General features: G+C 42.8%; 3 protein-coding genes across 4 annotated transcripts; all 3 read right to left on the reverse strand.

Annotated features, from left to right (window-relative positions):
* Positions 1-1,476: 1,476 nt before the first annotated feature.
* gpr61l (G protein-coupled receptor 61-like) lies at positions 1,477-6,209 on the reverse strand. 2 transcript variants are annotated; one of them, XM_029432590.1, is made up of 3 exons: positions 6,121-6,209; positions 5,412-5,477; positions 1,477-4,315 (listed from the first exon to the last, which is right to left on the reverse strand). In XM_029432590.1, exon 3 carries the CDS (start codon positions 4,264-4,266, stop codon positions 2,974-2,976), a length of 1,293 nt encoding a protein of 430 aa, XP_029288450.1. In that variant the 5' UTR covers positions 4,267-4,315; positions 5,412-5,477; positions 6,121-6,209; the 3' UTR covers positions 1,477-2,973. The 2 variants fall into 2 exon arrangements, with proteins under 2 accessions (XP_029288450.1, XP_029288451.1); XM_029432591.1 differs by lacking the exon at positions 6,121-6,209 and having other exon boundaries at positions 5,412-5,764.
* A 2,404-nt stretch (positions 6,210-8,613) lies between these two features.
* LOC115008946 (protein mono-ADP-ribosyltransferase PARP3-like) lies at positions 8,614-13,028 on the reverse strand. Its single transcript, XM_029432861.1, has 11 exons — positions 12,873-13,028; positions 12,389-12,585; positions 12,153-12,278; positions 11,774-11,956; positions 11,459-11,597; positions 10,769-10,992; positions 10,516-10,671; positions 10,324-10,410; positions 10,064-10,241; positions 9,827-9,970; positions 8,614-9,606 (listed from the first exon to the last, which is right to left on the reverse strand). Exons 2-11 carry the CDS (start codon positions 12,566-12,568, stop codon positions 9,437-9,439), a joined length of 1,587 nt encoding a protein of 528 aa, XP_029288721.1. The 5' UTR covers positions 12,569-12,585; positions 12,873-13,028; the 3' UTR covers positions 8,614-9,436.
* A 6,857-nt stretch (positions 13,029-19,885) lies between these two features.
* On the reverse strand, positions 19,886-21,708 carry LOC115008440 (metabotropic glutamate receptor 3-like). The gene is made up of 3 exons (XM_029432047.1): positions 21,702-21,708; positions 21,033-21,210; positions 19,886-20,346 (listed from the first exon to the last, which is right to left on the reverse strand). The coding sequence occupies exons 2-3, from the start codon at positions 21,193-21,195 to the stop codon at positions 20,273-20,275; spliced, it is 237 nt and encodes a 78-aa protein (XP_029287907.1). The 5' UTR covers positions 21,196-21,210; positions 21,702-21,708; the 3' UTR covers positions 19,886-20,272.
* Between the last annotated feature and the right edge of the window lie 3,834 nt (positions 21,709-25,542).

The following is a 25,542-nucleotide window of genomic DNA, read 5'->3' on the forward strand; positions in this document are numbered from 1 at the left end:
ATCAAAATGTGTATGCCTCCATGCAAAAGTCTTGTCCGTGTCGCTTTTTATCACATTATCACAGACAAGGCTTGTGACTCGACTTATGAGCGATTGCTCTTTCCTTTGCACGCTGTTTTTGGGCCTTTGACAATTATTGTCTAAAAGCCCTGTACAGAAATATCTGGCTCAGTGAGTGATCTGTGCTACTTCTGTCTTCTGTGATCTTTACCGTGTAAAAACCACACTCAGGTCCTAGACATCTAGACAACCCTCAATGCTGTACTTACCCACTTGATTTGATTTGTGAAGAGTGCTGAGCTCCAACATCAAACATGTGCTTCCAGAGGTTTCTGGAACAACATGCTCATGTCTTTCTAATCTGTTTTACTTAAAGAATAATGTCTGAACTCAGGTTGAGAAAACAGAACTCTGAATGTCGTGAATATCAATGTAATGGATAACGATTCAAAAGTCCTTCCCACAAGTCACAAGAGATATGATGGTTGTCTAGATTGTGTCCTTATTTGTATTCAGTTGATGTTGTGTTCCTGTTTTTATCATTGTATATGTAAGGTTCATGAAATTAAAATCTCAGCATGCACAATATGGATTCTTCTTTTTTTTACCTCATGTTGTCAACAGCTTTTAAAATAAAAGTCCTAAATGTTAAGATAAATATTCTGCTGGTCTTATTGATTCATTTGAGAAAATGAGATGAGAGGAGACAAAGAGAGAAACAAACATACATGTGTATGGACACAAAAGGTGTCACAGCATGCTGCGTGTGTTTCTGTGCACAAAGCTATTGCAGTATTAAGAACACAACCGCAGTTATGCAAGAGTGGTGTGTGTATACTCCAGTTAGTGAAAGCACTACAGCAAAGTGGGGTGTTTGCCATTATTTGCTTTAACCACAGTATTCATCTTTTTTTCGTCATGACCGCTGTTTGTAAAAGACTAATACAAACAGCAGGGGCCATAAAGCAGCACTTTGTTACCACTCTCAGAGCATTATCAATCCCCAGTAGTGATTTCCATTGTAAATTCACAATCTTCACCTCACCGTACCCATGTCACTATTTTAGCGGTTCATATGTGCAGAGACTTTTGCTACCTTACCCTCAGCCTCTAATCACATGTTGATGAACTTATAGGCTTCGTGTAATCGGTCTACATGTGAAAAGCTAAAGCACAAGCTAGAATTAGCAGACGGACTCCAATCAGGATTCAAAGCTTTACATCCATAAGCCTGCATCCAGCCTAAAGGTGCTTGTTGCTATGCGAGTCACAGGCTCACTTAACTTCCATGGCGACAGGGGCGGATGACATTCACCATCTATCAGCACATCTGTTACACACAGGATCTCTGTAGTATTGTTCCTCAGATGTATGAGAGCTTGTCACACTGCAGAGGCCACCGTGTTAGTTAATCCACTGCCTGGCAACATTTACATGCAACACTTTTACTAAATTCAACAGACTTAGTCACCAATGTCCCATTTGAAAATACTTATTGTTATTGGCATGACAAAAAGGATGAAGTGGAACCAACTGATGTTTATATTGAATACAAATTGTTCCTTATTAAAAACAATAAAACATTCAACATTTATCCGTCCAATCATAACCTTGTTATTGTAGTTACACTCCAGATGTTCACATTTATAAACATATAAAACCTTTTCTACAAACATCATTAAAACCAGGCCATTTGTATGAATGGAAAATATGCACAGGGGAACATTTGACACTAATATTTCATGTTACAGTACAAGCACAGCACCTTGACCTAAAATGAGAAAGCCTACCTGAATTATACGATGAAAGGCACTGTGAATTTGAGATGTATTTAAAGGATAAGGTCACATTTGTCTATCAAGTCTATCTTAAAACAATACTGACATGTCCCTATGTGCATTGGAAGGATTATCGGTTGATGTAATTGATCTACCCGTCCATACTGGCCGCAAAGACTTTATATAAGTGTTGGGGGACAAAATCCATTGTTATATGCAAAAACAATCCTTAAAGGTGCAATTGATAACATTAATATAATTCAGCCACTAGATGGCGCACTCCTCCTCCCCCTTCCATCGTGTTCACGTCACAAAATCGTGGTTGGCGGTTCCATTCACAACCTGCATATTTCATGGACGGTGTCAGTGTAGATTCCCAGTTAGCTAACTAGCAAACCTAAGCTTAGCTTACTGGTCAAGAAGAGAAGTGGCCGCATCAGCCTGGCTTTAAAGCCGTTGAAACTCCTTCAGCTGACTCTAACAAATATATGCAGAAACAATGTTCACACCTGGTCATGCATCCAAGTGTTTGACGTGCGTCTACGTCAAGCGCAGCCATTTTCCATTTTTTCATATTAACTGGCGAACTACTAAGAGTCTTGTTAGCTGACGACACAGCGAAACAAAGTTGTGATACTATTGGCTCACCAGCCTTGTTAGCACTGGCGGCAATCACACGTCAGATATCTTACACAGAAATAAACAAACAATCATTTTCAACCTGGCAGACATATCACAAACATATCTTTTTTTTCTTTTAGGAAAAGCAATACTTATATTCTGTACCTTGTGGATGTATAGTTTTTTTTTTTTTGATTCAGCAGACTGATTTTTTGCAAAGAACAATGACTGTGCATTTTATCCTCCATCACTTAGATTAAAAGAATGGATCATTTAAATATTAATATTAATGTATGCTTGTGCAATGGTCACATTATGCAATGTAAGACCAACTGCACTCACTCATAAGTTAGGAGGTTTTTATTTTGTAATAAAATATTAAATTATCTCTCGTGGCCAGTGCGAACAGGAGGAATTATTCAGGTGACCAATAATCATTTTAATGGGCAGGTTATTTTAAGATAGACTTAAAAAGTGAACTCATCCGTTAAGAAAAAATGTCCAGCTTACATAAAAAACTGACATGGCCAATATATTAGCACTGTGGTCCATAACTCACGTTGTTGGTCACTGTCTAAGCGTGCTCCTCAGGTATTTGTCCAGGGATCTTTATTCCCTGGTCCATAGTGTTTTTGGTATTGGCACAGCTGGATGTGGTCTCAACTATGCTGCTGCTGGTTCTCTGGATGAACTGGAGGAAATTCTCCTGAAGGGAGCCCTCATGGCTGGATGTCCCAAACTCTGCCGGCTGGGTCAAGCAGCAGCGCCGAAACTTTACCAGCTCTTCTCTGATCTGCCTGTTCAAAAGGCCGTAGAAGAACGGGTTAACAGCAAAAGAGGAGTAGGCCAGCCAGGTGACTGCCTCCTCCAAGTCCCCGGGGCTGTGCATGGAGCCAGTCAGAGACATTTGCAGGTGGAAGATGAAGTAGGGCAGCCAACAAACAAAGAACTGACCAACAATTAATACCAAAGTGAGGGCAGCCTTTCCTCCACTGAAGGCCCTCTCTGGAGATAGTCTTTGTGGCAGAGTGCGTGTGGTGGTGATCATGGTGGTCTGGCTGTTGATGGAGTCTGAGCGATTCTTAGCAGGGCTCGCATTTGCCCATGTTGGCACAGCAGGGACTTGCTGCAGGGCTGCGGAACGAGCTACTTTGTACACGGCACAGTAAACAGCAAAGATAACCACTGCAGGAACCAGGAAGCAGACGACACTAAAGAGCACAGAAAATACACTTCTTAGCCGACTGTGGCTCGCATGGAGAGAGCAGTGAGCTGCAGCAATAGAGCTCTGATGTCCATACGCTGGCCATCCAAACATCGTGACCATAGCTAAAAGGACTGACTTAACCCAGATTAGGAGCATGACACCAATAGCGAGGTTGATGGTCATCTTCACTTCATAACGCATGGGGTGTACGATATAGAAGTAACGCTCCACACTGATGGCTGTGATAGTGAGAATTGAGAGACAGATGAGGAATACATTTAGAAAGATGTAAACCTGACACTCCAGAACAGTAAACACCACAGTACCAAAGAACGCTGAGCTGGATATTATACCCAAAGGCATGAGAAGGATGGCACACAGCAGGTCCACTGCACAAAGGTGACACACAAAAGCAAACCTCTTCAGGTGAGGAGCACGGGCAATGGCCACCATCACACCAGTGTTGGCCAACAAAGCAATGAGGTTAAGGGTCACCATAAAGAACAACCCAAAAAGGTCTTTGATCTGTGACTGGGAGCTCGTGACGACGCCCAGGTCGGCAGGAACCGTAGGATTGGGCTCCCATAGGGCAGTGGTGAGATTTGGCACTGGGGGATTTGGCACAGAGGCTATCATGGGCCCAGTCTTGTCGGCCATCATTTATTCACAACTTCCATTTGTATCTCAGATGTCTTCATATGAGGATGTCCTGTGTTGAGAAAGACATAAAAGTGTTATTTATGAACATTTTCAAGGCAGTTCAAGATATAAAATAAAATAAACATTAGGTCCAGATGAAAGTAAAACAGTTACTGAGTGTCCCCAACAGTTACCCCAAATCTTCTTAAACATTGTAGGTCTTTTTCTAACATTGTAGAGGATCTTCTCTGGAGTACATGATCAGATCAGGTCAGATTTACAGTTCACTTAAATGCATAATAGTTTAACATAGCGTAGTTGAATACTGATGCAGGATCATATAATATCATGTGAATTATTTAAAAGATATATCGCAATTAATTGTGCTTCCTATTGATTTCTTATTGGAAACATGTAAACAGTTACATACACATTTTAAGTAAAAATAGATACTGTTTACAATAAAACTGTTTACAATAAAATACAGCAATGACTAGCATTGTATGTGTAAGATCAGTATTTTCTTCCCTTGAGGGCCATTCTACACTGATGTTGAAGATAAGACAATGACACGCTCAGTAGTCTGAGCCGTTCGCTACCAATTGTTTTAGGTCCACTGCAGTCTGCTATATCTGTGCGTTTGACATTTCATCTGTGAATTCCGTTTTTAGACGCTCAACATCCATTAATATTGAAGAAATGCAAGTCTGTCTTTTATGTCAGAGTGCTAAGGGCTGACAAGTTAAAAGGAAATAAAGCTTTCCCCCCTCTCCATCTTTCAAAGCTCTGAACACAATTTTACACATTTCTGGGAATAAATTGCTAAAGTTAAAGCAATTAAGTTGTTTTACACTCCAAAAAGTCTATTTAGAAAAAAAATTATATATATATATATATATATATATATATATATATATATATATATATAATATATAATATATATATATATATATATATATATATATATATATATATATATATATATATATATATATATATATATATATATATATATATATATATAAAATATTTGGAGTGCTGATATCAATACCTTCATATCTCATTGTGTGGTAAAACATATTGATAGTTTGTTGATTGAACGTAAAATGATGTCGAGATTCAGCATAAAAACAACAACAACACTGATTATGCATAAAGTGACTTACCCATGATCCACTCTGTGTTTGTGTGGTACAGTTCACACCAAACAGGTTAACCAGGCGTTTGAGCTCCTGTTGAAATCCCACATACGTTTAGATACAGTTGCCCCAAACCAGTTTTATTTATTTATTTTCCAAAAAGTAAAATAGTCAGTCCTCAAGCGTAAAATCCATTTCATAAAGTCCAGTTAACTCAGTGTGTGAGGTTTAGTACTTCTGAAGAGCACTTCTTCTCCAGAGGTCCAGACTTCACACATGTTGAAGAAACACTGATGACTGATTCCATGATGATGTTTGATGGTAAATGATGCTTCCTCTCTCTCCTCACCCCTCCTCCAGTAACACTCTCATTCCTGTCCTGTGCTGTGAATGGCACTGACTGTCACACATTGTATTGTGTGTGATTGTGTTTTTCTTTTTTTTTGCTTTCAAATAGACACACACTCCACTGTCTCCCTTCCAGAGCCCAGTCTCCCCTGGGTCCTAATTTCTGCCAAGTTAAAGGGGAAACTCGTGTTCACCCTGATGCAAAGCAGTAGTATTTATTGAAATCAGAGGACACTGTAACATGAGTATAAAATGGCACTACTCTACTGACAACAAGTAATTGATTAACTGCTGTAGTCACCAAAATAAAATGCACAAAAAAAGGCATGTTAGTTTACATCTATAGAGTTGAAGGATCTTCTTCTTTTTTTTTTTTTTTACCAATTACCTGTATTCCATAGCAGGGGTTCCCACTGTGGCCTCAGAGGTGGCCCTGTCCTGTCCTTCCCAGGCTGTGTGCTTAACATTGTGTTTCAGGAGGTTGATTGGTGGAGCTGAGACCTCGTCAGTAATGCAGCACACCTGAGCAGGCTGGGCTCCGGATATAAAGCAGACCTACAAGATCTTCTGGTCTCTTCACTTTGGGCTGCTGACTGATCCTATTATTTGCTTGTGAGGTGTGTTCCTGTCATTCACTTAATTAAACAATATAGCAAAGTTATGGATTGGGTGGGCTCCCTCCTTGTCGCCTCCTCTCGAGACAGGTTGTGACACCACACATGTCTACATTAATGAGCCCAAAAAGGCCAGTCTTCATATGACCTCATCCCAAGTGCTACCTGAATATTCATTCATGATGTCTTAGTGCAGAAGTATAAATTGTATTGTAATAGTACAAAATGTACTGTAATAGTATACATTTCATCCACCCCTCAAGTCGTCATCGAGTTAGCTGAACCAGTTTGCTAACTGTTCTGGACAATAATTATAGCAGCCTCCTTGAGGTAATTCAAAAATGAAAAAGGTGGGACCACCATTCACTTTATGCAAGTTTCCCACAATCTCATCAGCAGTGTCAGAGCTATATGCACATTTATAAGACCCATTCAGACACAACGGGTCATGCAAAATGAACGTAATAGTCCTGTTTTATGATTACATTTTCACAGTAATAAGAATTTAAAACCACAGGTAGTTAATTTCAGACAGATATTTCTGTATTTCTTTCTTGAAAAAGTCATGGTATAATATGTATGGAATTAAATTGTCCATGTAGATTCTGTATGCACTAGGATCCAACAGAAACTTTACTTTTTGCACACAGTAGACTCACTCCGGGTGTTTGAGGTTGGACAGAGAGTAATGGTTATATTTTATAATGCTGTGACATAAAAGGGTTATAAATGGGAGGTACATTCCCTCCTGGTGGATGCAGCAGGGATTACAAGCCACCAGACTGCAAAACAAATAGTCAGCAGGGCAGTCAGGACAAGGTTTGCTGCCCAGCTGTACCATATCAGCTGATTGCCCTAGTATGGCAGCTAAAAGGGGGGGGGGGGGATACAATACGTAAGGTGAAGAGGAGACAACTATGTTCAATTTTCATTTCTGAGCTGCAAAGTCGGCAAATGCACTCAGTTGATCAGCAGAATGCTGTCGGGAACACAGCGGTGGAGAGGTTTGTCAGTGTTTGGCACATAGTGACCAAAGTTTCCTTCTGCATCAGAGTCTCCCACAGGCAGCTTGGCATCATACATGTCCGTGATCACACGGCCCTGAAGCTGCAGGTTTAACAGTGAGATGCTTCGTTATGTCGCACAAACAGGCCAGCTCACATCGTCCCAGAGATCTGTGGTGTGTTTCCCTTTGCTTTCCAAAAACTTTCATTTCATTCACACATTTAGATACTTCCTCAAATGTCTTTCCCCGTGGTTGTGCCATGCATTGATTTAATTACTAAAACCAGCGGGCCAGTTATGACAGACATATGATATTTTCTCGCGGGCCGGATATAATAGAAATAATAATAATAATAATAATAATAATAATAATAATAATAATAATAAATTGTATTTGTAAAGCACCTTTCAAAGCTAAAAGCAATCTCAAGGCGCTAAAATGCAGGACAACAACAAAAACACCACACAACAGACATAAGAGGTTAAATAGGTCACAATTGCCTTGAGTTTGACACCCGTGCAGTAAACACTGAAACGTGCACATAAATTAGATAAATAACGTAAGCGTTTAGTTTATTTAATAAAAGAGCACCTGCTCAATGCAACACTGATACCTCTATTAGTACTCGGAGACGTGCTATTCTTAAAAAATGCACGCATAAAGTTGCGTTCAAATGTATTAAATATATGGCTCTCAAGGAAATACATGAAAAAATATTTGGCTTTTATGGCTCTCCCAGCCAAAAAGGTTCCCGACCCCTGAGTTAGACGATATAGGGTTCCAATGAAATACAGGAGAAGATACCTGAATAGTTATAAAAACTATTTTGTCCCTCTATAAGTGAATGTCCTACACTCGGGATTTAAAATAAGGAAGGGGTCGTGTTACATGTTTGAATGCATTTTATGTCGGCACTTGTCTGCTATGCACTTTACGTGCACTATAAATCTATGTTTTTCAAGTGGCAGCCTTTATGTCTAAGTCAAGTCAAATTTCCCAGGAGACAAATTTAGAGATGTTTTTAGCATTTTTAAGACTCTTATTTAATTTGTTCACACACAACCATCACTATTTGTATTACTACCATACAAATAAATGATATTGCCTTTTATCAAATGCCGTCCAGCACCATATTGAACATTCTTTACATGAAAACAAGTAAACAATGACGACCATATAAAACTGTAATACTGGGAAACACCTCGTAGACAAAAATAAGTATTTAAGCTCAACATCCAAAATGAAAAACATTTCAACAAGATGGAAGTGCACTTTAGTTTATTAACTAATCATTGGTACAAGTGATGTCTTAGTGCAAAAATGCAGTTACATTCCAAAGGGACTCTCGTTACTGACACCATATGGTGGCATTTGGAACAAAGCTAGAAGATCTACTGGGCAAGACATTTGACCAAGCTGTTCCATGACTTACATGTGACATAACTTTGCATAGTAGAAGCACTTTCAGAGTCTTCCTTTAAATATTAGATTAGTAAAAGTGCTTGAATATTAGCCACAAATTGCACTTCATACTTCTAACTGTAAATATATCTATGCATAGAGTACCATTTATACTCGGGCTCTGCTATATAACATTAGTCAAATGTCTATAACGGCAAAGGCATGCGGCAAAGTCTTTAAAGATGTTTCTCTCTGAGGGACAGGTTTATACAAGCGTTGTCACTTGGATTAAATAATGCAGTATGTAAAAAGTAAGCTACTCAAACCAGAATTGAGATATCAAGTATAACAAAGTGCAGCACGTAGTTTGAAAGCAAAACTGTGCAAATATCTAGTCCTTTGAGACATTTAAAGAAGTGAAGATGTCATTATTTCATTGCAGCATGTGTTATAATGGAAGTGCAGTCTATCCCACTCAGGATAGTTTTACAGTGTGCAAAACATAGGCACAGGGAAATCATTTATGAGTCGTGATAGGGACATATGCACAAACAACAACTGTAATAAGAATTAAGAAAATAACCATATCATTATAAGAAAGCAGCATAGCCAAGCTTTTTTAAGAAGTCCCTTATATAGAGGGAATGAGGAACGTTCCTCTATCAGAGGTTGTAGTTGAATTACTACATGTTAAGCTCCAGCAAGTAGCGAAGGCGACACTGGCTCTCTTTGTAGATGAGATATTCACTGTTGCTGAAGCTGCTCTTTGAGAACTGGGGCTGTTCGATGGGCTCACCCTGAGGCACAGAAACCTTCTTACCCTCCAGGGTGATGAAGACGTCCTTGGATGGATCTGAAAACACAGAAGCGAACAACTTAACCAAACAAAATATGTTTCATGAAATCATTTAACACGTTGGTTTTCAAATTCTTTATTTTTTTTAAATAATACTGGGCAAACTAGAGTCAAAAATAGCCATATAGAATTTTATTGAAATAACTTGATTCTTACAAACTGCGTCCACATGTCTTTTTTTTTTTAGAAACAAAAGACATGTATCGTAGTATTGTACCTGGCTCGACGTTTCCTCGTGCGACCACACTATCGTAGCCTGCGGGCGCCTTCTTCAAGGAGCCATTGTCTTTAGTGATGGTACATTCTTTGCCGAGGGCGACCTCACTCAGAAACATCACTCCAGTTTTTTTAGAGGTGCGCACTAAACATACATGGCAGAAAAATGTAATTTGTTAAGATTGCAATCAATTTCATTATTATCTCCTTCAATCCCTGCCTTTTTATTCAGCCTCACCGTAACCTGCAGACTTTCTGTTTTCAGAGGCAAAATAGATACCGCTACCAACACGGCCTCCTGAATGGGGCATGATCCTCAGACCGCTCTTAAGGATAGCTGCCACCACCGCTATGTTTGTACCATGCCACAGCAGACGGCGGTTCTCAAGACCATCATTCTCGCTAAACCGCTCCCCCTGCAATGTGCAACGTATGTGTTAGGTCGGAGCACTTCAGTCTTCTGTATCACTTTAAACAAGATAGAACGAAAGTTCCTACCTCAGTTTGTCGATTGACGTCCCAAACATTGACAATTTTTGGTCTATGATAGTCATCTGAAGTCGCTTTCAGGTATTTTTGTATGATCTTTAAACGAAAAAAGTTCATATTGGTGGACAAGAGGACAACATGAATGGAAGACGATCTAAGTGCTTTGTATTTACTGAACGTTAACATCACTTATGACAGTACCTTGAATGTATCTGTATCCTTGTCCATCAGAGTGAGGGGGCATTTGAGAGAATTGTAGTCCTGGTCTAGAGGGTGAGGAACCGTCTCTATCATCTCTTCTTGAACCTTTTCAGTCTCTGACTTCAGAGTCTGGGCAAGCTCGATGTCAGCCAGCACCTTTAAAGCACAAGTAAAAGGAGAGTGACTTTACGACTAAGAAAACATCATAGAAAGACAGCTCATTCCAACATGTAATCTAAAAAAACAAACTCACCATAAGCATCTCTTTCTTCTTCTCCACAATCTCTTTGTCGTCGATGGTTGGCGGTCTGTTCCGGCCAAAGTTGTGTGGGATCGCGGTGAAGAACTTTGAGGAAAGTTCTTCCATTTTTGCTCTTCTGCTTTTTTGATTTATGGCTGCCTCAATCTCCTCCAACACTTCGAAGCCCTTTGCAATCTGAATCTTACTGAGTTTACCCAAAGGCATCTTCTTGATGTCTGTGTGACACACACACACACACACACACACACACACACACACAAACACACACAAATCGGACTTTGTTTTTGCTAAGAAAAGGCATCTCAGACTGTGTATTTTGCCTATTTTAAGGTGCAAATTGTTTCAATTCAATTACTTCCAAACATTAGAATAAACATGCAATAATGATGAAGGTCAAGCAACAGGCCGGCTAATGCTGAGATAAGAGATGCATTGTGTAAATGCAGACTTCACCCAAGGCAAGGGTCAATCATTTACATGTCACATTCTGTCTCACTCTCTGATTTCCAAGTTTCACTGAAATCCAGCTAAATATGCAAAAAACTCAAAGAGCACATTTTTTGCATCCCATCTAGTGCAACAGGCACGAGCCCAACAAGCGTGTTACACAACAAGTATTTATGCATAGTGAACTACTGAACCTGTTTGTATTACAAGCTGTGTAAACTGCGGCACACCCACCTAGGTTCATACATTCCATCGCCTCCTTGAACATGTCATTGCTGAAAATGAGCTCGATGAGCTTCTTGGTCGAGTTGTCGAGGGTGCAAGCTTGGACATTTTTAGTGACTTTGACACTCTTTCCATCGACAGCGTCCACCTGCAATATCAAAAAGTTAGTAAACAGTGAGATTTTGTAAAAGCTGATACTGAATTTAAAATGTGTTTTCTCTGATGAAGTGTGTCCTGGATGGTGGTAACTTAGTCTATAAAATTATGCTTCTAAGATTTTGTAATTAATATTTCTTTCTCCGGGGAGATGTACATTTATGTTACCTTGACTTCAGCATCCTGCTCTCCATCCACCTCAATCAGAGTGTACTTCCCAGAGTGAAACACAAAATTTGACCGATCGCTCCAGTTGTTCTTGGTCTTGTCCTTAAACTTTTTCTCAAAGTCCTTGACAGCCTTCTCAGGATTATTAAACGGGTCTGATAGTTTGGATTGTCCCAATTCCCCCTGAAGTTAGATTACAGATGAGGCAATAAGGGGCAATTTGCTTTATATATCAAAATGAAAAAACCCTAACATGAACAGTACAAGAGCACACGTGACTTAAAAAAAGTAAAAGTACAGTAGTTATTAATATAAAAAACATAGTAAATGAACAAAACAGAATGTAGTTTAGAAAGAATCTGTTGCAGGACAAACGTACCACTCTCCCCCATCTGTTCCATGTATAGTAACTGTTTTTTCCTTTGATAACTTGAATGACATAAAACTTATTGTTGTTATGCCCAATGTTGGTCTGATTGAGCATGCAGTCATAGTCCTCGTGTATCTGGTGGAGAAAATACACAACATTTTTCAGTTTTTATTTTTCTATAAAAATTCAATAATTTGCACATGTCTAAGTGAATATATACCAGTGTCCTACAGCATCTTTCTTACCTCTCCAGACACTGAGCAGTGCTCATCAATCTTCCTCTTCAGGTTTACCTGTGGCCCTGTAGCCAGAAGGGCCTCTTTTGCAGAGGTGAAGGCATCCTTTGGCTTTGGTGTCTCGGGCTCCTGCTTCACCTTCTTCCCACCTGCCTTGGCAGCAGAAGCAGCTCGTCTCTTTGGTGGCATAATCCTGGATGAAAACCCTGAACAGAAACTTGCCATGTTGTTGATCCGGACATGATGCCTGGACATGTTCAAACATGCCTACACTGAGCAGCTCTCTGGCTGTCCATCAAAGCAAATTAATGAATTCTTCTCCATGCATGAGTAAATACCAGTCAGATACTACTATGTACTATGACAATTATTAGCAAATCAACATTAGACAACAGTAGTTTCGCTGTTTTGGGGAACTAAGAAGCCACAGTGCGTATGTGCCTCTTCTGTTTATTACGAAGTCGATCTGAATGTCCCTCAGCTGGGAACTCACCTTTTAGATTTAAATAATGTCAGCCCGGCTGAGACGAGCGCAGACGGGCAGGCAGATAGGGTCTCCTCGCTGTTGAAGCTGTCACAGGGCGGACAGGAGGCTAAACTTCTTATTGACTCAGATATACAGACACTTTTACAGCCAGAGGAAGAGGTGGAGCTCTTCCTTATTTTCTACGGAGCTATGTAACGGCTACCGCCACCTAGCTTATTCTGGTATGTATTGTTCTCTCAAAACCTTCTCTCCCGCTTGCTTTTCTCCTGCGTTGTTTATACTTTAGTTGTTATTATAGTGTAATTTATATTTCCACGTGCTGTCCCCTGTTACTTCCTTTTATGTTTTGTAAATCAATCAAAAAAACATATGTTCCTTGTATGTTGCACTTTTGTATGGCTTATTTGAAGCTATCGTTCTGCACTTAAAGGATTGTATCTATTTGAAGCTAATGTACTTGTAAGATTCTTGGTGTTCGGAGTTAAATTAAATTTAAAACCGAAAGGAGTTTTGGGGGTCGTTGTTGAGTGGAGTGACAAAATGAAAACAGCTTGCTGTATTTGAAGATAAAAAAAAACTATGTTTTCCTCCATTGATGTCACAGTCTGGTTGCACTTTTGTTTCCTGTTTTATTTTGAAATGTTCACTCCCCCTTGTGTCATGTCTAGTTGTACTTCCTGTATGTGTGTTTTCTCTCGTTTACTGATTGTTAATGTCTTCCTCCTGTGTCTATTTACCCTGGCCTTTCAAGGGTACCCTTTGCCTTTCTCCCCCAGCTGTGTCTTGTTACCTCGTTTGGTGTCTGTGTATATATCCCTGTCTGCCCCAGTGTGCCTTGTCGGATCGTTATTCATGTTGCCTGCGCAGCTGGCTGCGCTGCCTGCGCTGCTCGGTCTTATTTTGTTACTACTACTAGGTCGTCCTCAGACGGGCCATCCATCGGTGCTTCCAGTCATCCCGATCCACCATGCATCTGGCTAGCTCGCCAGTATTTTCTGCTCCAGCATCTTTCCTGAGTACATCCACGTATGTCATTGCGGGACGTCCTTGTGATCGGTGCCCGTGTGTTGGCTCCCACAGCACAAGTTTGCTGGCTGGCAGCTCTTGGTGTCTCTGCCAGCCTCATTCTCCTGACCGCTGTTTTCTCACCCACCCTTAGCGCCCCCCCCCCCCCCCCCCCCCCCCCCATACAAGTGCGTGTTGGTGACAAGCTGCCAAGTACCACACGCAGCATTCTCATGTAGCACCCATCTAGGGATTTCTGCAGGGTGGGCTTCAGGGTCCAGCATTCACTGCCATACAGGAGAACAGACTCCACTATTTTATGGAAGAAGCTGAGTTTCATTTGTTGGGGGAGGTTGGAGTTCCACACACAGGTCATGCCGTTCAGGGCTCTCCATGCAAGCGCCTTCCTCACTTTAAGGTCTTGCTTGGACGAGTTGACCCACGAGCCCAGGTATCACCTTATCGTGGTGGAAAGGTTTGTGTATCTTCAACTCACACCTCCGGCGGAGCTTTTCAGACATCCCTGTGGAGGTTGGGGGCATTGAACCTGAGTGGGCGATGTTCAAAACCTCTATTGCTGAAGCTGCGGTGATGAGCTGTGGTCTCAAGGTCTTAGGTGCCTCAAGGGGCGGTAACCCTCGAACACCGTGGTGGACCCCGGTGGTCAGGGAAGCCGTCCGACTGAAGAAGGAGTCTTCTGGGTTATGTTATCCGGGAGGACTCCGGAAACAGTTGCAGGGTACCGAAGGACTAGAAGGGCAGCAGCCTCTGCCGTGTCAGAGGCAAAGCAGCGGGTGTGGTGGTTCCCCTATTTAAAAAGGGGGACCAGAGAGTGTGTGCCAACTATAGGGGTATCACACTTCTCAGCCTCCCTGGTAAAGTCTACTCCAAGGTACTGGAAAGGAGGGTTCGGCCGGTAGTCGAGCCTCTGATTGAAGAGGAACAATGCGGATTCCGCCCTGGTCGTGGAACAACGGACCAACTCTTCACTCTCGCAAGGATCCTGGAGGGGGCCTGGGAGTATGCCCATCCGATCTACATGTGTTTTGTGGAGAAAGCGTATGACCGGGTCACCCGGGTGATACTATGGGAGGTGCTGCGAGAGTATGGGGTGAGGGGGTCACTTCTGAGGGCCATCCAATCCACTCGTTCTCAGTGAATGTTGGCCTCCACCAGGGCTGCGCTTTATCACCAATCCTGTTCTTGACTTTCATGGATAGGATATCGAGGCGTAGTTGTGGAGGAGAGGGGTTGCAGTTCGGTGCCCTGAGGATCTCATCGCTGCTCTTTGCAGATGATGTGGTCCTTGGCATTATCGGTATGTGACCTTCAACAGTCACTGGATCGGTTCGCAGCCGAGTGTGAAGCGGTTGGGGTGAGGATCAGCACCTCAAAATCTGAGGCCATGGCTCTCAGCAGGAAACCGGTGGATTGCCTACTCCGGGTAGGGAATGAGCCTTTACCCCAAGTGAAGGAGTTCAAGTACCTCGGGGTCTTGTTCGCGAGTGAGGGGACGATGGAGTGAGAGATTGGCCGGAGAATCGGAGCAGAGGTGGCGGTATTACAGTCACTTTACCGCACCGTTGTGACGAAAAGAGAGCTGAGCCAGAAGGCAAAGCTCTCAATCTACCGGTCGATCGTCGTTCCTACCAGTCACCTATGGTCATGAAGGCTGAGTCATGACCGGAAGAACGAGATCACGGGTACACGCGGCCGAAATGGGTTTTCTCAGACGGGTGGCTGGTGTCTCCCTTAGAGATAGGGTGAGAAGCTCAGCCATCCGTGAGAGACTCGGGGTAGAGCCGCTGCTCTTTCACGTTGAAAGGAGCCAGTTGAGGTGGTTCGGGCATCTAGTAAGGATGCCACCTGGGCGCCTCCCTAGGGAGATGTTCCAGGCACGTCCAGCTGGGAGGAGACCCCGGGGAAGACCCAGGACTCGGTGGAGAGATTATATCTCCTCACTGGTCTGGGAACGCCTCAGGATCCCCCAGTTGGAGCTGGAGGATGTGGCCCGGAGAAGGGAAGATTGGGGTTCCTTACTGGAGCTGCTGCCCCCGCGACCCAATCGGTAGACGATGGATGGATGGACTTCCTTTAGAGCAGTGCCTCCTGTTGTTTTTAGAGGTGGATGGTCCGGGGGGATGTTATGTTATGAACTCAGTTTTCTTGGCATTTAGCTGAAGGCCAACCTTGGCGCACTCTGTCTCCACTCCGCCCAGGAGTTCCTGTGCTTGCTCTACGCGGTCAGAGAGCAGACTGATGTCATCCGCATAGTCCAGGTCCGTTAGGACTAAAGCGGGGTGTCGTCTCGACCTCCTAGGTGTTATTGTGAGGCCGAGTTCTAGCTCCCGTCCACTGATGGCCTTCCTGAGCGCATAGTCTAGGATTTTGATGAAGAGGAAGGGGGCAAGGGTGTCCCTTTGCAACACTCCAGCCAGGATGTTAAACTCTTCACTGTTGCCATCTGGGGTTACCACCTTTCCTCTTGTACCCTTGTACATGGTCCCTATGGCCCGGAGTAAATTGGAAGGGACACCGTAGGCCTTGAGTATCTTCATCATAACGCCTCTGTGTATCGAGTCAAATGCCTTTTTGAAATCAATGAAGCACAGTACCGCTGTCAGGTTGTTCTTCTTAACCTCCTCGATGATTCTCCTCAAGGCCAAGATCTGGGTCACAGTGGTCCTCTTCTCTCAGAAACCGTTTTAGTTCTCTCTCAGGTGAACTGAACTGTATCCGGTTCAGTATCATGCGGTTGTACATTTTTGCAATGACACAAGTCAGACTTATGCCACGGTGGTTGTCTGGCTTCGAGAGATCTCCGGACTTAGGCACTGGGATGATGTTAGAGAGAGACCACATGTCATAAGGGCGCGGTTGCAGAACTCCAGGATGATGTCGTCAAGATCACAGTATTTACAGAGCTCTGGAGTGATGCCGTCCGGCCCAGCACTTTTTCCCTGCTTCAGTGTGGATTTCACTTTGGCAAACTCCCTGACTGTAAAGGGACCATCGTCAATAGCGAGATTCGTGAGGACGACAGGTATCACTTCCTCAGGTCCATCCACTGTCAGGTGTGTTCCCAGGAGATTTCAGAAGTGAGTGAACACCCTCTGTTCTGGGCTGTCGCCCGCCACCTGTCCCTCCTTCGACCTTTTCCTCCTTTTCCTCCCACTCATCTCATTGATGACCCTCCATGCCTCCCTGTACTGCTGTTCACCATGCGCTGCCTCCACTCTCTGCACCTTCTCCATCAGCTCCTTGTTACTTTGTATTATTGATTCAGCTTTGTTTTATTAGAAGCTCGCTTTTGGTTATATCTTCGTCTGATCTTCTGCATTTGGGTCCTCCCCTGTCCTGAACCGTGACAATTGATGCTATTAACCCAATACATACATGAGGAGCTACACCCCTCATTTTTAAATGATATATATTAAACCCTACTGTACTTTACAATTTACATATCGTATGTATATTGTAAGTATACTTATCTTCCCAAAAGGAAAGAAGAAAAATCCCTTTTCTTTTCTTCTCCTTTCTACTCCTATTGTACATCACTGTTAAATCCAGCATGAAAATAAGCTCCCTATGTGGTGCCGTTTTCTTTAATAATAAACTTAATGTGCAGCTTTTCTCTGTTAAATTCACAAAAACATTGAAGAAGACAACTGTGGTAATGTGTGAGTAATGCACAGCTGGGTAGTGTGTGTCCTGTGCATCTTTAGCAAATAGCCATATACAGGTTTACTTAGTAAAGACATGATACACATATTAAATATATTAGTCAATGGTATCATAGGTGGTGTTTGCAACATTTACCATTGCAGTCTCCTGTGTTTTATCATGACATTAACTTAATTAGATAGACTGTGGATGTGTCTCTTGAGAAATGAGTTTACCAGGACTGCTGCTATGAACTGTCATAAGCCCAAGGAATATTGTGAAATAAATATGGTTTGTCATAAACATTTCCTCAAGAAAATATATTCTCATAATTATGTCTCTAAATATTTATCTTAATATGCTGGGGCTTTGTCTTTAACCTTTACACACATGGCGACACTCTTGTTCTTAACACAGCAAGTATTTGTTGCTGTACATGGTTTATATAATATATATAACAGTAATTTGATGATGGCCACTGAGTAGATCCAACAAGATAAGACAATGCTCTGTTTATCTGTCTGCTTCCTCCATATGCAAATTCTCTATTTACAGCAAGCCCCAGGGCTGTCTACATGCTGTAACGTGCACAATTAGATCAAACAATTTGGACACAAGATGGCAGTGTTAAATCACAGATACTGTACAAGTCTATTTTCCAAAGCATCTGCCTCATGTACTCATGGGTACTGAGTGCTGTGTATGTTCTTGGACAGCTTTGGTGGGATTTGTCCCATATCAGCAGATGATGATATTTGTGCTGGTATTTTCATGCAGAGACTGTTTGGTTTTGGCAGATGGTGTATATAGAAGTTGATGAATACTAGAGAGCTCAGAATTCAAACCCAAACTGAGTCCAAATGTTGATTATCTAAATTGCACTTTTTCCACCTGAGTCTCCTATACATGACTTTCTTTTAGGGTTGTGGCTCAGGCAGTAGACTTCCACTCATCACTTAGTTGATGGTTCGATCCCCAGCTTGTTCTGTCCACATGTTGAAGTGTCCTTGACCAAGACGATGCAACCCAAGTTTGCTCCCAATGGCCAGGCCAATGTCTCGCATGGCAGCGCTGTCAACATCCGTGTATGAGTGGTGTGAATGGGTCACTGAGAGGCAAAGTAAGGAAGTGTAAAGTGCTTTGTCCTCTAAGGTTGTTAAGCACCATATACGGTATGTGCAGTTAAGCTGCACTGCCTCCAACCGCAAGACCCTGCAGCGCATAGTGAACACTGCTGCAAGGATTATTGGTGCCTCATTCCCGACACTCCAGGACATGTTCAACACCCGCCTCACCCACAAAGCACTCAGCATTGTTAGTGACCCCTCCCATCCCTCCAACTGCCTCTTCAGCCTCCTGCCTTCAGGGAGAAGGTTCTGCAGCCTCTGGTCGAGCTCCACCAGACTCAGAAGCAGCTTCTTCCCCCAGGCTGTCAGGATGCTGAACTCTCTCCACTGTGTGTGTGTGTGTGTGTGTGTGTGTGTGTGTGTGTGTGTGTGTGTGTGTGTGTGTGTCAATAAAATTGACATTGATGTGTAAATGACAACATCTCAAACTATCCAATGGAATATTAATCTCATGATGGTGTATAAATAGCTAGACTATGTCATTTTGGTATTAATAAAAAAACACAGCCGCCTCTGGTCAAGCTCCACCAGACTCAGAAGCAGCTTCTTCCCCCAGGCTGTCAGGATGCTGAACTCTCTCTCCCATTTATACATTTATTGTTGTGCCTTTATTTATTAAACTCTGTTATGGGTGTATATATGTGTGTATGCGTATATATATATATTTATAAATTCTTTATGTTTGTATCACACACAGAGAAATTGACAATAAAATTGACTTTGAGTTTGATGTGTAAATGACAACATAATAATGTAGTATGACAGCACGTTTGGCAAATTTGTGTAGGTTAATAAAAATGTGTCGAGCCAAGCAAATCATTTTTTGTATATACAGTATTATCCTCTGGAATATGAATCTCATGATGGTGTATAAATAAATAGTCAGACTATAAGTCATTTTGGTATTAATAAAAAACACATTTTATTTACATAAACTACAAGAAAGTGCAAACTGGTTCACCAAAATTAAAAACGTCTTGTATATATTACATATATATTTTCCTGGATTCATCCAAACTTTCTATTTCTTTTTTTTTTTCCAACACAACATAATTTCTGTCAAATGTTGTATTTGTACTATGTTGTTTATCCTGTACACACGACATCTATTGCACGTCTGTCCGTCCTGGGAGAGGGATCCCTCCTCAGTTGCTCTCCCTGAGGTTTCTTCCATTTTTTCCCCTTTAATTTTGGGGTTTCTTTTAGGAAGTTTTTCCTTGTGCGATGCGAGGGTCTAAGGACAGAGGATGTTGTAACCTGTACAGTCTGTAAAGCACACTGAGACAAATGTATAATTTGTGATATTGGGCTATACAAATAAATTTGATTTGATTTGATTACATTTAACAGATTTACTATAATTTACTCCATTGTTGCAAGTAGAATCTTCAATAAAAACAAGGGCTATATGCAACGTTTATTGGCATCTCATTTCAATTGCTACGAGTCAAAGAACAAAATAAAAGAATCGGGACATTGTACTCACAGCACTTTGAGGACAACAAGGTCAGGACAATCGTCTGTATGACCTCTTTAATATCTGAGACACCTTATTCAGGACTAGTGATTATATTAAGTTTACAATGCTTGGCAAAGGAACTCAGCTGATCTTCACAAGGAGGACGTTGCGGAGTCCACCACTTCTCGTCCGTTACACACTGTTGGAACAACATTGGAGGCTGATGCTGCAAAACCATAAATAAAAGTTATTTTGGATTACACAAATAATGCAGAATAATACATATGCCATATGCCCCTGCAAATTCTTTCTTCACTCTTCTACTGCTTGCAGATGAATCAGCAGTTGATAATAAAGTAATGAATTATATGAAATCTGGTGATTTGTAGTTAAATGTGGTAATATCGAGTAATATGGAGAAATCCCAATATCGCCAAGTATCACTCTTTTATTACATAAACTATTAATAGAAATTCAACTTTTTGGTAACAATGGCTTTTTCAGTCCACTAGATGGGGCTGAGGTTTTTTTGGGGAGGTCATGGGTAAAGTCAGCGGGATTGGCATGAAGTTGGTCAAAACAAAGATGTCAAACTGCATAGAAAAAAGGTAATAAATCTACAATATATAACAATGTATGTTATCTCAATACTCAGCATATCGTGGGACTTCTGGTGATTCCTACTCCTAGAAATGACAGAAAGGATCTGTATTTTATCTGGTGGATATGGAACAAAAAAGCATCGGACAAACTCCTCAGCCTTTTTGGCTTTCCTGATCTGAACTCTGCATGATTCGTAAAAAGGTAAAGAGAATACAACAGCCAGTGCTAGAGTTGTAACAAAAAGGTGGCTTCATAAAGGTAATGAACTTTGCAGTAGCAACAATGATGTTGTTGTACATCAGGTGGTACCTTGAGAGAAACTTGAGCCTTGGCCAGTGGTGACGCTGAAGCGGGTGGTGGCCACTCTCAGAGTGCTGACATTCTTCTGCGACTGGAACAGGATGATGTGGACCTTGGGAGCAAAGAGGCAACCCAACACCACCGACCCATTCAGACTGACAGAGATGCACATGGTGGTTGTCTGCACCTGGAGGAGGATAGAGAGGTGAGACATTCACAGAGATTATTCAGTGATTTGAGTTTACTTTTATTTAGGAGAAAAGTAAACATAGATTTCTAGATTGCCAAGATGAGAGAATCCCTATACCCCCTCAAAACCCCATCACATCAGTGTCAGTATTAATATTCACGCAAAGCTCAAATCCCAGTGTTAATGTCTTTTCAATGCAATTTATTGGTATAAGTGTGTTTGTTCATCCATAGGGCAGATAGGACTTAAAACAACCAGAAAGTTTTAAATTAACTCTACTCGTTTGGAATCGTACAAGAAATGGCATTGGGCTGAGAGACATTTTGCTGTTCAAGAATATTAATTTTAATAAGAAAGGAGCTCAGAAGTTAGGAAAGAAATGATTGAACCAAAGTCAGGTGCAACAGAAGAGGAAGGCTGAAGCTATCAGCTGGTCAGAGGTGTTAAGAGATCTGCTTATTTGCTTGTCAGTCAACTGCGTAACTCACACTCTTTTTTCCCTCACTCTGCCCACATCTTGCAACATGTCATTAGTCTGCTCCTTCATTTCCAATCTCCGCACAGATTTTTATTTTTCTGGATAACAGGATACAGCTCAGCATTGTGTTGCAGGTGCATCTCATTTTCACACGGCACAGCAGGTGTCCGTTTTCACTCACACAAAAGCAAACCTCTTCAGGTGAGGAGCACGGGCAATGGCCACACCAATGATGTCACAACGGTGCGGTAAAGCGAATGCAATACCGCCCCCGCTGCTCCGATTCTCCGGCCAATCTCTCGCTCCATCGTGCCCTCACTCGCGAACCAGACCCCAAGGTACTTCAACTCCTTCACTTGGGGTAAGCGCTCATTCCCTACCCGGAGTAGGTAATCCACCGGTTTCCTGCTGAGAGCCATGGCCTCAGATTTTGAGGTGCTGATCCTCATCCCAACTGCTTCACACTCGGCTGCGAACCAATCCAGTGACTGCTGAAGGTCACAGACCAATGACGCCATCAAGACCACATCATCTGCAAAGAGCAGCGATGAGATCCTCAGGGCACCGAACTGCAACCCCTCTCCTCCACGACTACGCCTCGATATCCTATCCATGAAAATCACAAACAGGATTGGTGATAAAGCGCAGCCCTGGCGGAGGCCAACATTCACTGGGAACGAGTCCTTACAGTTCTTACTTTACAGTTCATAACAATATCTCATTGTGTGATAAAACATATTGATAGTTTGTTGATTGATCGTAAAATAATGTCGAGATCAAAAACATTCAGCATAAAAACAACAACACTGATTATGCATAAAGTGACTTACCCATGATCCACTCTGTGTTTGTGTGGTACAGTTCACACCAAACAGGTTAACCAGGCGTTTGAGCTCCTGTTGAAATCCCACATACGTTTAGATACAGTTGCGCCAAACCAGTTTTATTTATTTATTTTCCAAAAAGTAAAATAGTCAGTCCTCAAGCGGAAAATCCATTTCATAAAGTCCAGTTAACTCAGTGTGTGAGGTTTAGTACTTCTGAAGAGCACTTCTTCTCCAGAGGTCCAGACTTCACACATGTTGAAGAAACACTGATGACTGATTCCATGATGATGTTTGATGGTAAATGATGCTTCCTCTCTCTCCTCACCCCTCCTCCAGTAACACTCTCATTCCTGTCCTGTGCTGTGAATGGCACTGACTGTCACACATTGTATTGTGTGTGATTGTGTGTTTTCTTTCTTTCAAATAGACACACACTCCACTGTTTCCCTTCCAGAGCCCAGTCTTCTCTGGGTCCTAATTTCTGTCAAGTTAAAGGGGAAACTCGTGTTCACCCTGATGTAAAGCAGCGAGCTCTGTATCTTTGCATTAGTAGTAGTATTTATTGAAATCAGAGGAAACTGTAACATGAGTATAGAATGCCACTACTCTACTGACAACAAGTAATTGATTAACTGCTGTAGTCACCAAAATAAAATGCACAAAAAAAGGCATGTTAGTTTACATCTATAGAGTTGAAGAATCCAATTATTTTATTTTTTTTACCAATTAACTGTATTCCATAGCAGGGGTTCCCACAATGAGCCTCCTTGAGGTAATTCAAAAAATGAAAAAAGTGGGACCACCATTTATTTTATGCAAGTTTCCCACAATCTCATCAGCAGTGTCAGCGCTGACCCATTCAGAGACAACCACAGGTAATTAATTTCAGACAGATATTTCTGTATTTGTTTCTACAAAAAGTCATAGTATAGTATGTCACAAAAACATCATAAAAAAGTCATAGTTTAATATATTGACTGTGATCTGTTAGGAATTAGGACATGTGGATTCTGTATGCACTAGGATCCAACAGAAACTTGACTTTTTGCAGAGTAGACTCAGGGTGTTTGGGGTTGGACAGAGGGTAATGATGATGTTTTATAATGCTGTGACATATGACAGATGTGACAGAATCTCAGCTTGGTTTGGTAATATATCATTCATCCATCCATCGTCTACCACTTATCCGGGGTCGGGTCACGGGGGCAGCAGCTCCAGTAAGGAACCCCAATCTTCCCTTCTCCGGGCCACATCCTCCAGCTCCGACTGGGGGATCCTGAGGCTTTCCCAGGCCAGTGAAGAGATATAATCTCTCCACCGAGTCCTGGGTCTTCCCCAGGGTCTCCTCCCAGCTGGACGTGCCTGGAACACCTCCCTAGGGAGGCGCCCAGGTGGCATCCTTACTAGATGCCCGAACCACCTCAACTGGCTCCTTTCAACGTAAAGGAGCAGCGACTCTACTCCGAGTCTCTCACGGATGGCTGAGCTTCTCACCCTATCTCTAAGGGAGACACCAGCCACCCGCCTGAGAAAACCCATTTCGGCCGCGTGTACCCGTGATCTCGTTCTTTCGGTCATGACCCAGCCTTCATGACCATAGATGATTGTAGGAACGAAGATCGACCGGTAGATTGAGAGCTTTGCCTTCTGGCTCAGCTCTCTTTTCGTCACAACGGTGCGGTAAAGCGACTGCAGTACCGCCCCCGCTGCTCCGATTCTCCGGCCAATCTCTTGCTCCATCGTCCCCTCACTCGCGAACAAGACCCCGAGGTACTTGAACTCCTTCACTTGGGGTAAAGGCTCATTCCCTACCCGGAGTAGGCAATCCACCAGTTTCCATGGCCTCAGATTTTGAGGTGCTGATCCTCATCCCAACCGCTTCATACTGTACTGCGAACCGACCCAGTGACTGTTGAAGGTCACAGACCGATGATACCATAAGGACCACATCATCTGCAAAGAGCAGCGATGAGATCCTCAGGTCACCGAACTGCAACCCTGGCGGAAGTCAACATTGACTGGGAACGGGTCCGACTTACTGCCAAGTATCCGGACACAACTCTCGCTTTGGGCGTACAGGGATTGGATGGCCCTCAGAAGTGACCCCCTCACCCCATACTCCCGCAGCACCTCCCGCAGTATCACCCGGGGGACCCGGTCTTATGCCTTCTCCAGATCCACAAAACACATGTAGACTGGATGGGCGTACTCCCAGGCCCCCTCCAGGATCCTTGCGAGAGTGAAGAGTTGGTCCGTTGTTCCACGACCAGGGCGGAATCCGCATTGTTCCTCTTCAATCAGAGGTTCAACTACCGGCCGAACCCTCCTTTCCAGTACCTTGGAGTAGACTTTACCAGGGAGGCTGAGAAGTGTGATACCCCTGTAGTTGGCACACACTCTCTGGTCTCCCTTTTTAAATAGGGGAACCACCACACCCGCTGCTTTGCCTCTGACACGGCAGAGGCTGCCGCTCTTCTAGTCCTTCGGTACCCTGCAACTGTTTCCGGAGTCCTCCCGGATAACATAACCCGGAAGGACTCCTTCTTCAGTCGGACGGCTTCCCTGACCACCGGGGTCCACCACGGTGTTCAAGGGTTACCGCCCCTTGAGGCACCTAAGACCTTGAGACCATAGTTCATCACCGCAGCTTCAGCAATAGAGGTTTTGAACATTGCCCACTCAGGTTCAATGCCCCCAACCTCCACAGGGATGTCTGAAAAGCTCCGCCGGAGGTGTGAGTTTAAGATCCCGAGGACAGGGGCTTCCTCCAGACGTTCCCAGTTCACCCGCACTACCCGTTTGGGTTTACCAGGTCTGTCCAGAGTCTTCCCCCACCCCTTGATCCAACTCACCACCAGATGGTGATCAGCTGACAGCTCCGCCCCTCTCTTCTCCCGAGTTTCCAAAACATCAGATGATACGATTACATGATACGATTACAAAATCGATCATTGACCTTTGGCCTAGGGTGCTCTGGTACCACGTACACTTATGAGCATCCTTAAGTTCGAACATGGTGTTTGT

Source organism: Cottoperca gobio, chromosome 5, assembly GCF_900634415.1.
Source record: "Cottoperca gobio chromosome 5, fCotGob3.1, whole genome shotgun sequence".
Taxonomy (NCBI): domain Eukaryota; kingdom Metazoa; phylum Chordata; class Actinopteri; order Perciformes; family Bovichtidae; genus Cottoperca; species Cottoperca gobio.

Bases quoted from the DNA above. Each gene is read 5' to 3' on its own strand.
- LOC115008440 (XM_029432047.1), bottom strand. From the start codon at position 21,195: ATGTGCATCTCTGTCAGTCTGAATGGGTCGGTGGTGTTGGGTTGCCTC. The intron at 20,347-21,032 runs GTACCACCTGAT...ATGGTTTTGCAG, and splicing joins AGGCTCAAGTTTCTCTCAAG to CATCAGCCTCCAATGTTGTT.
- LOC115008946 (XM_029432861.1), bottom strand. From the start codon at position 12,568: ATGCCACCAAAGAGACGAGCTGCTTCTGCTGCCAAGGCAGGTGGGAAG. The intron at 11,598-11,773 runs GTAACATAAATG...TTGATATTGCAG, and splicing joins AGCAGGATGCTGAAGTCAAG to GTGGACGCTGTCGATGGAAA. The intron at 10,672-10,768 runs GTGAGTTTGTTT...TGTGCTTTAAAG, and splicing joins AGAAGAAAGAGATGCTTATG to GTGCTGGCTGACATCGAGCT.
- gpr61l (XM_029432590.1), bottom strand. From the start codon at position 4,266: ATGATGGCCGACAAGACTGGGCCCATGATAGCCTCTGTGCCAAATCCC.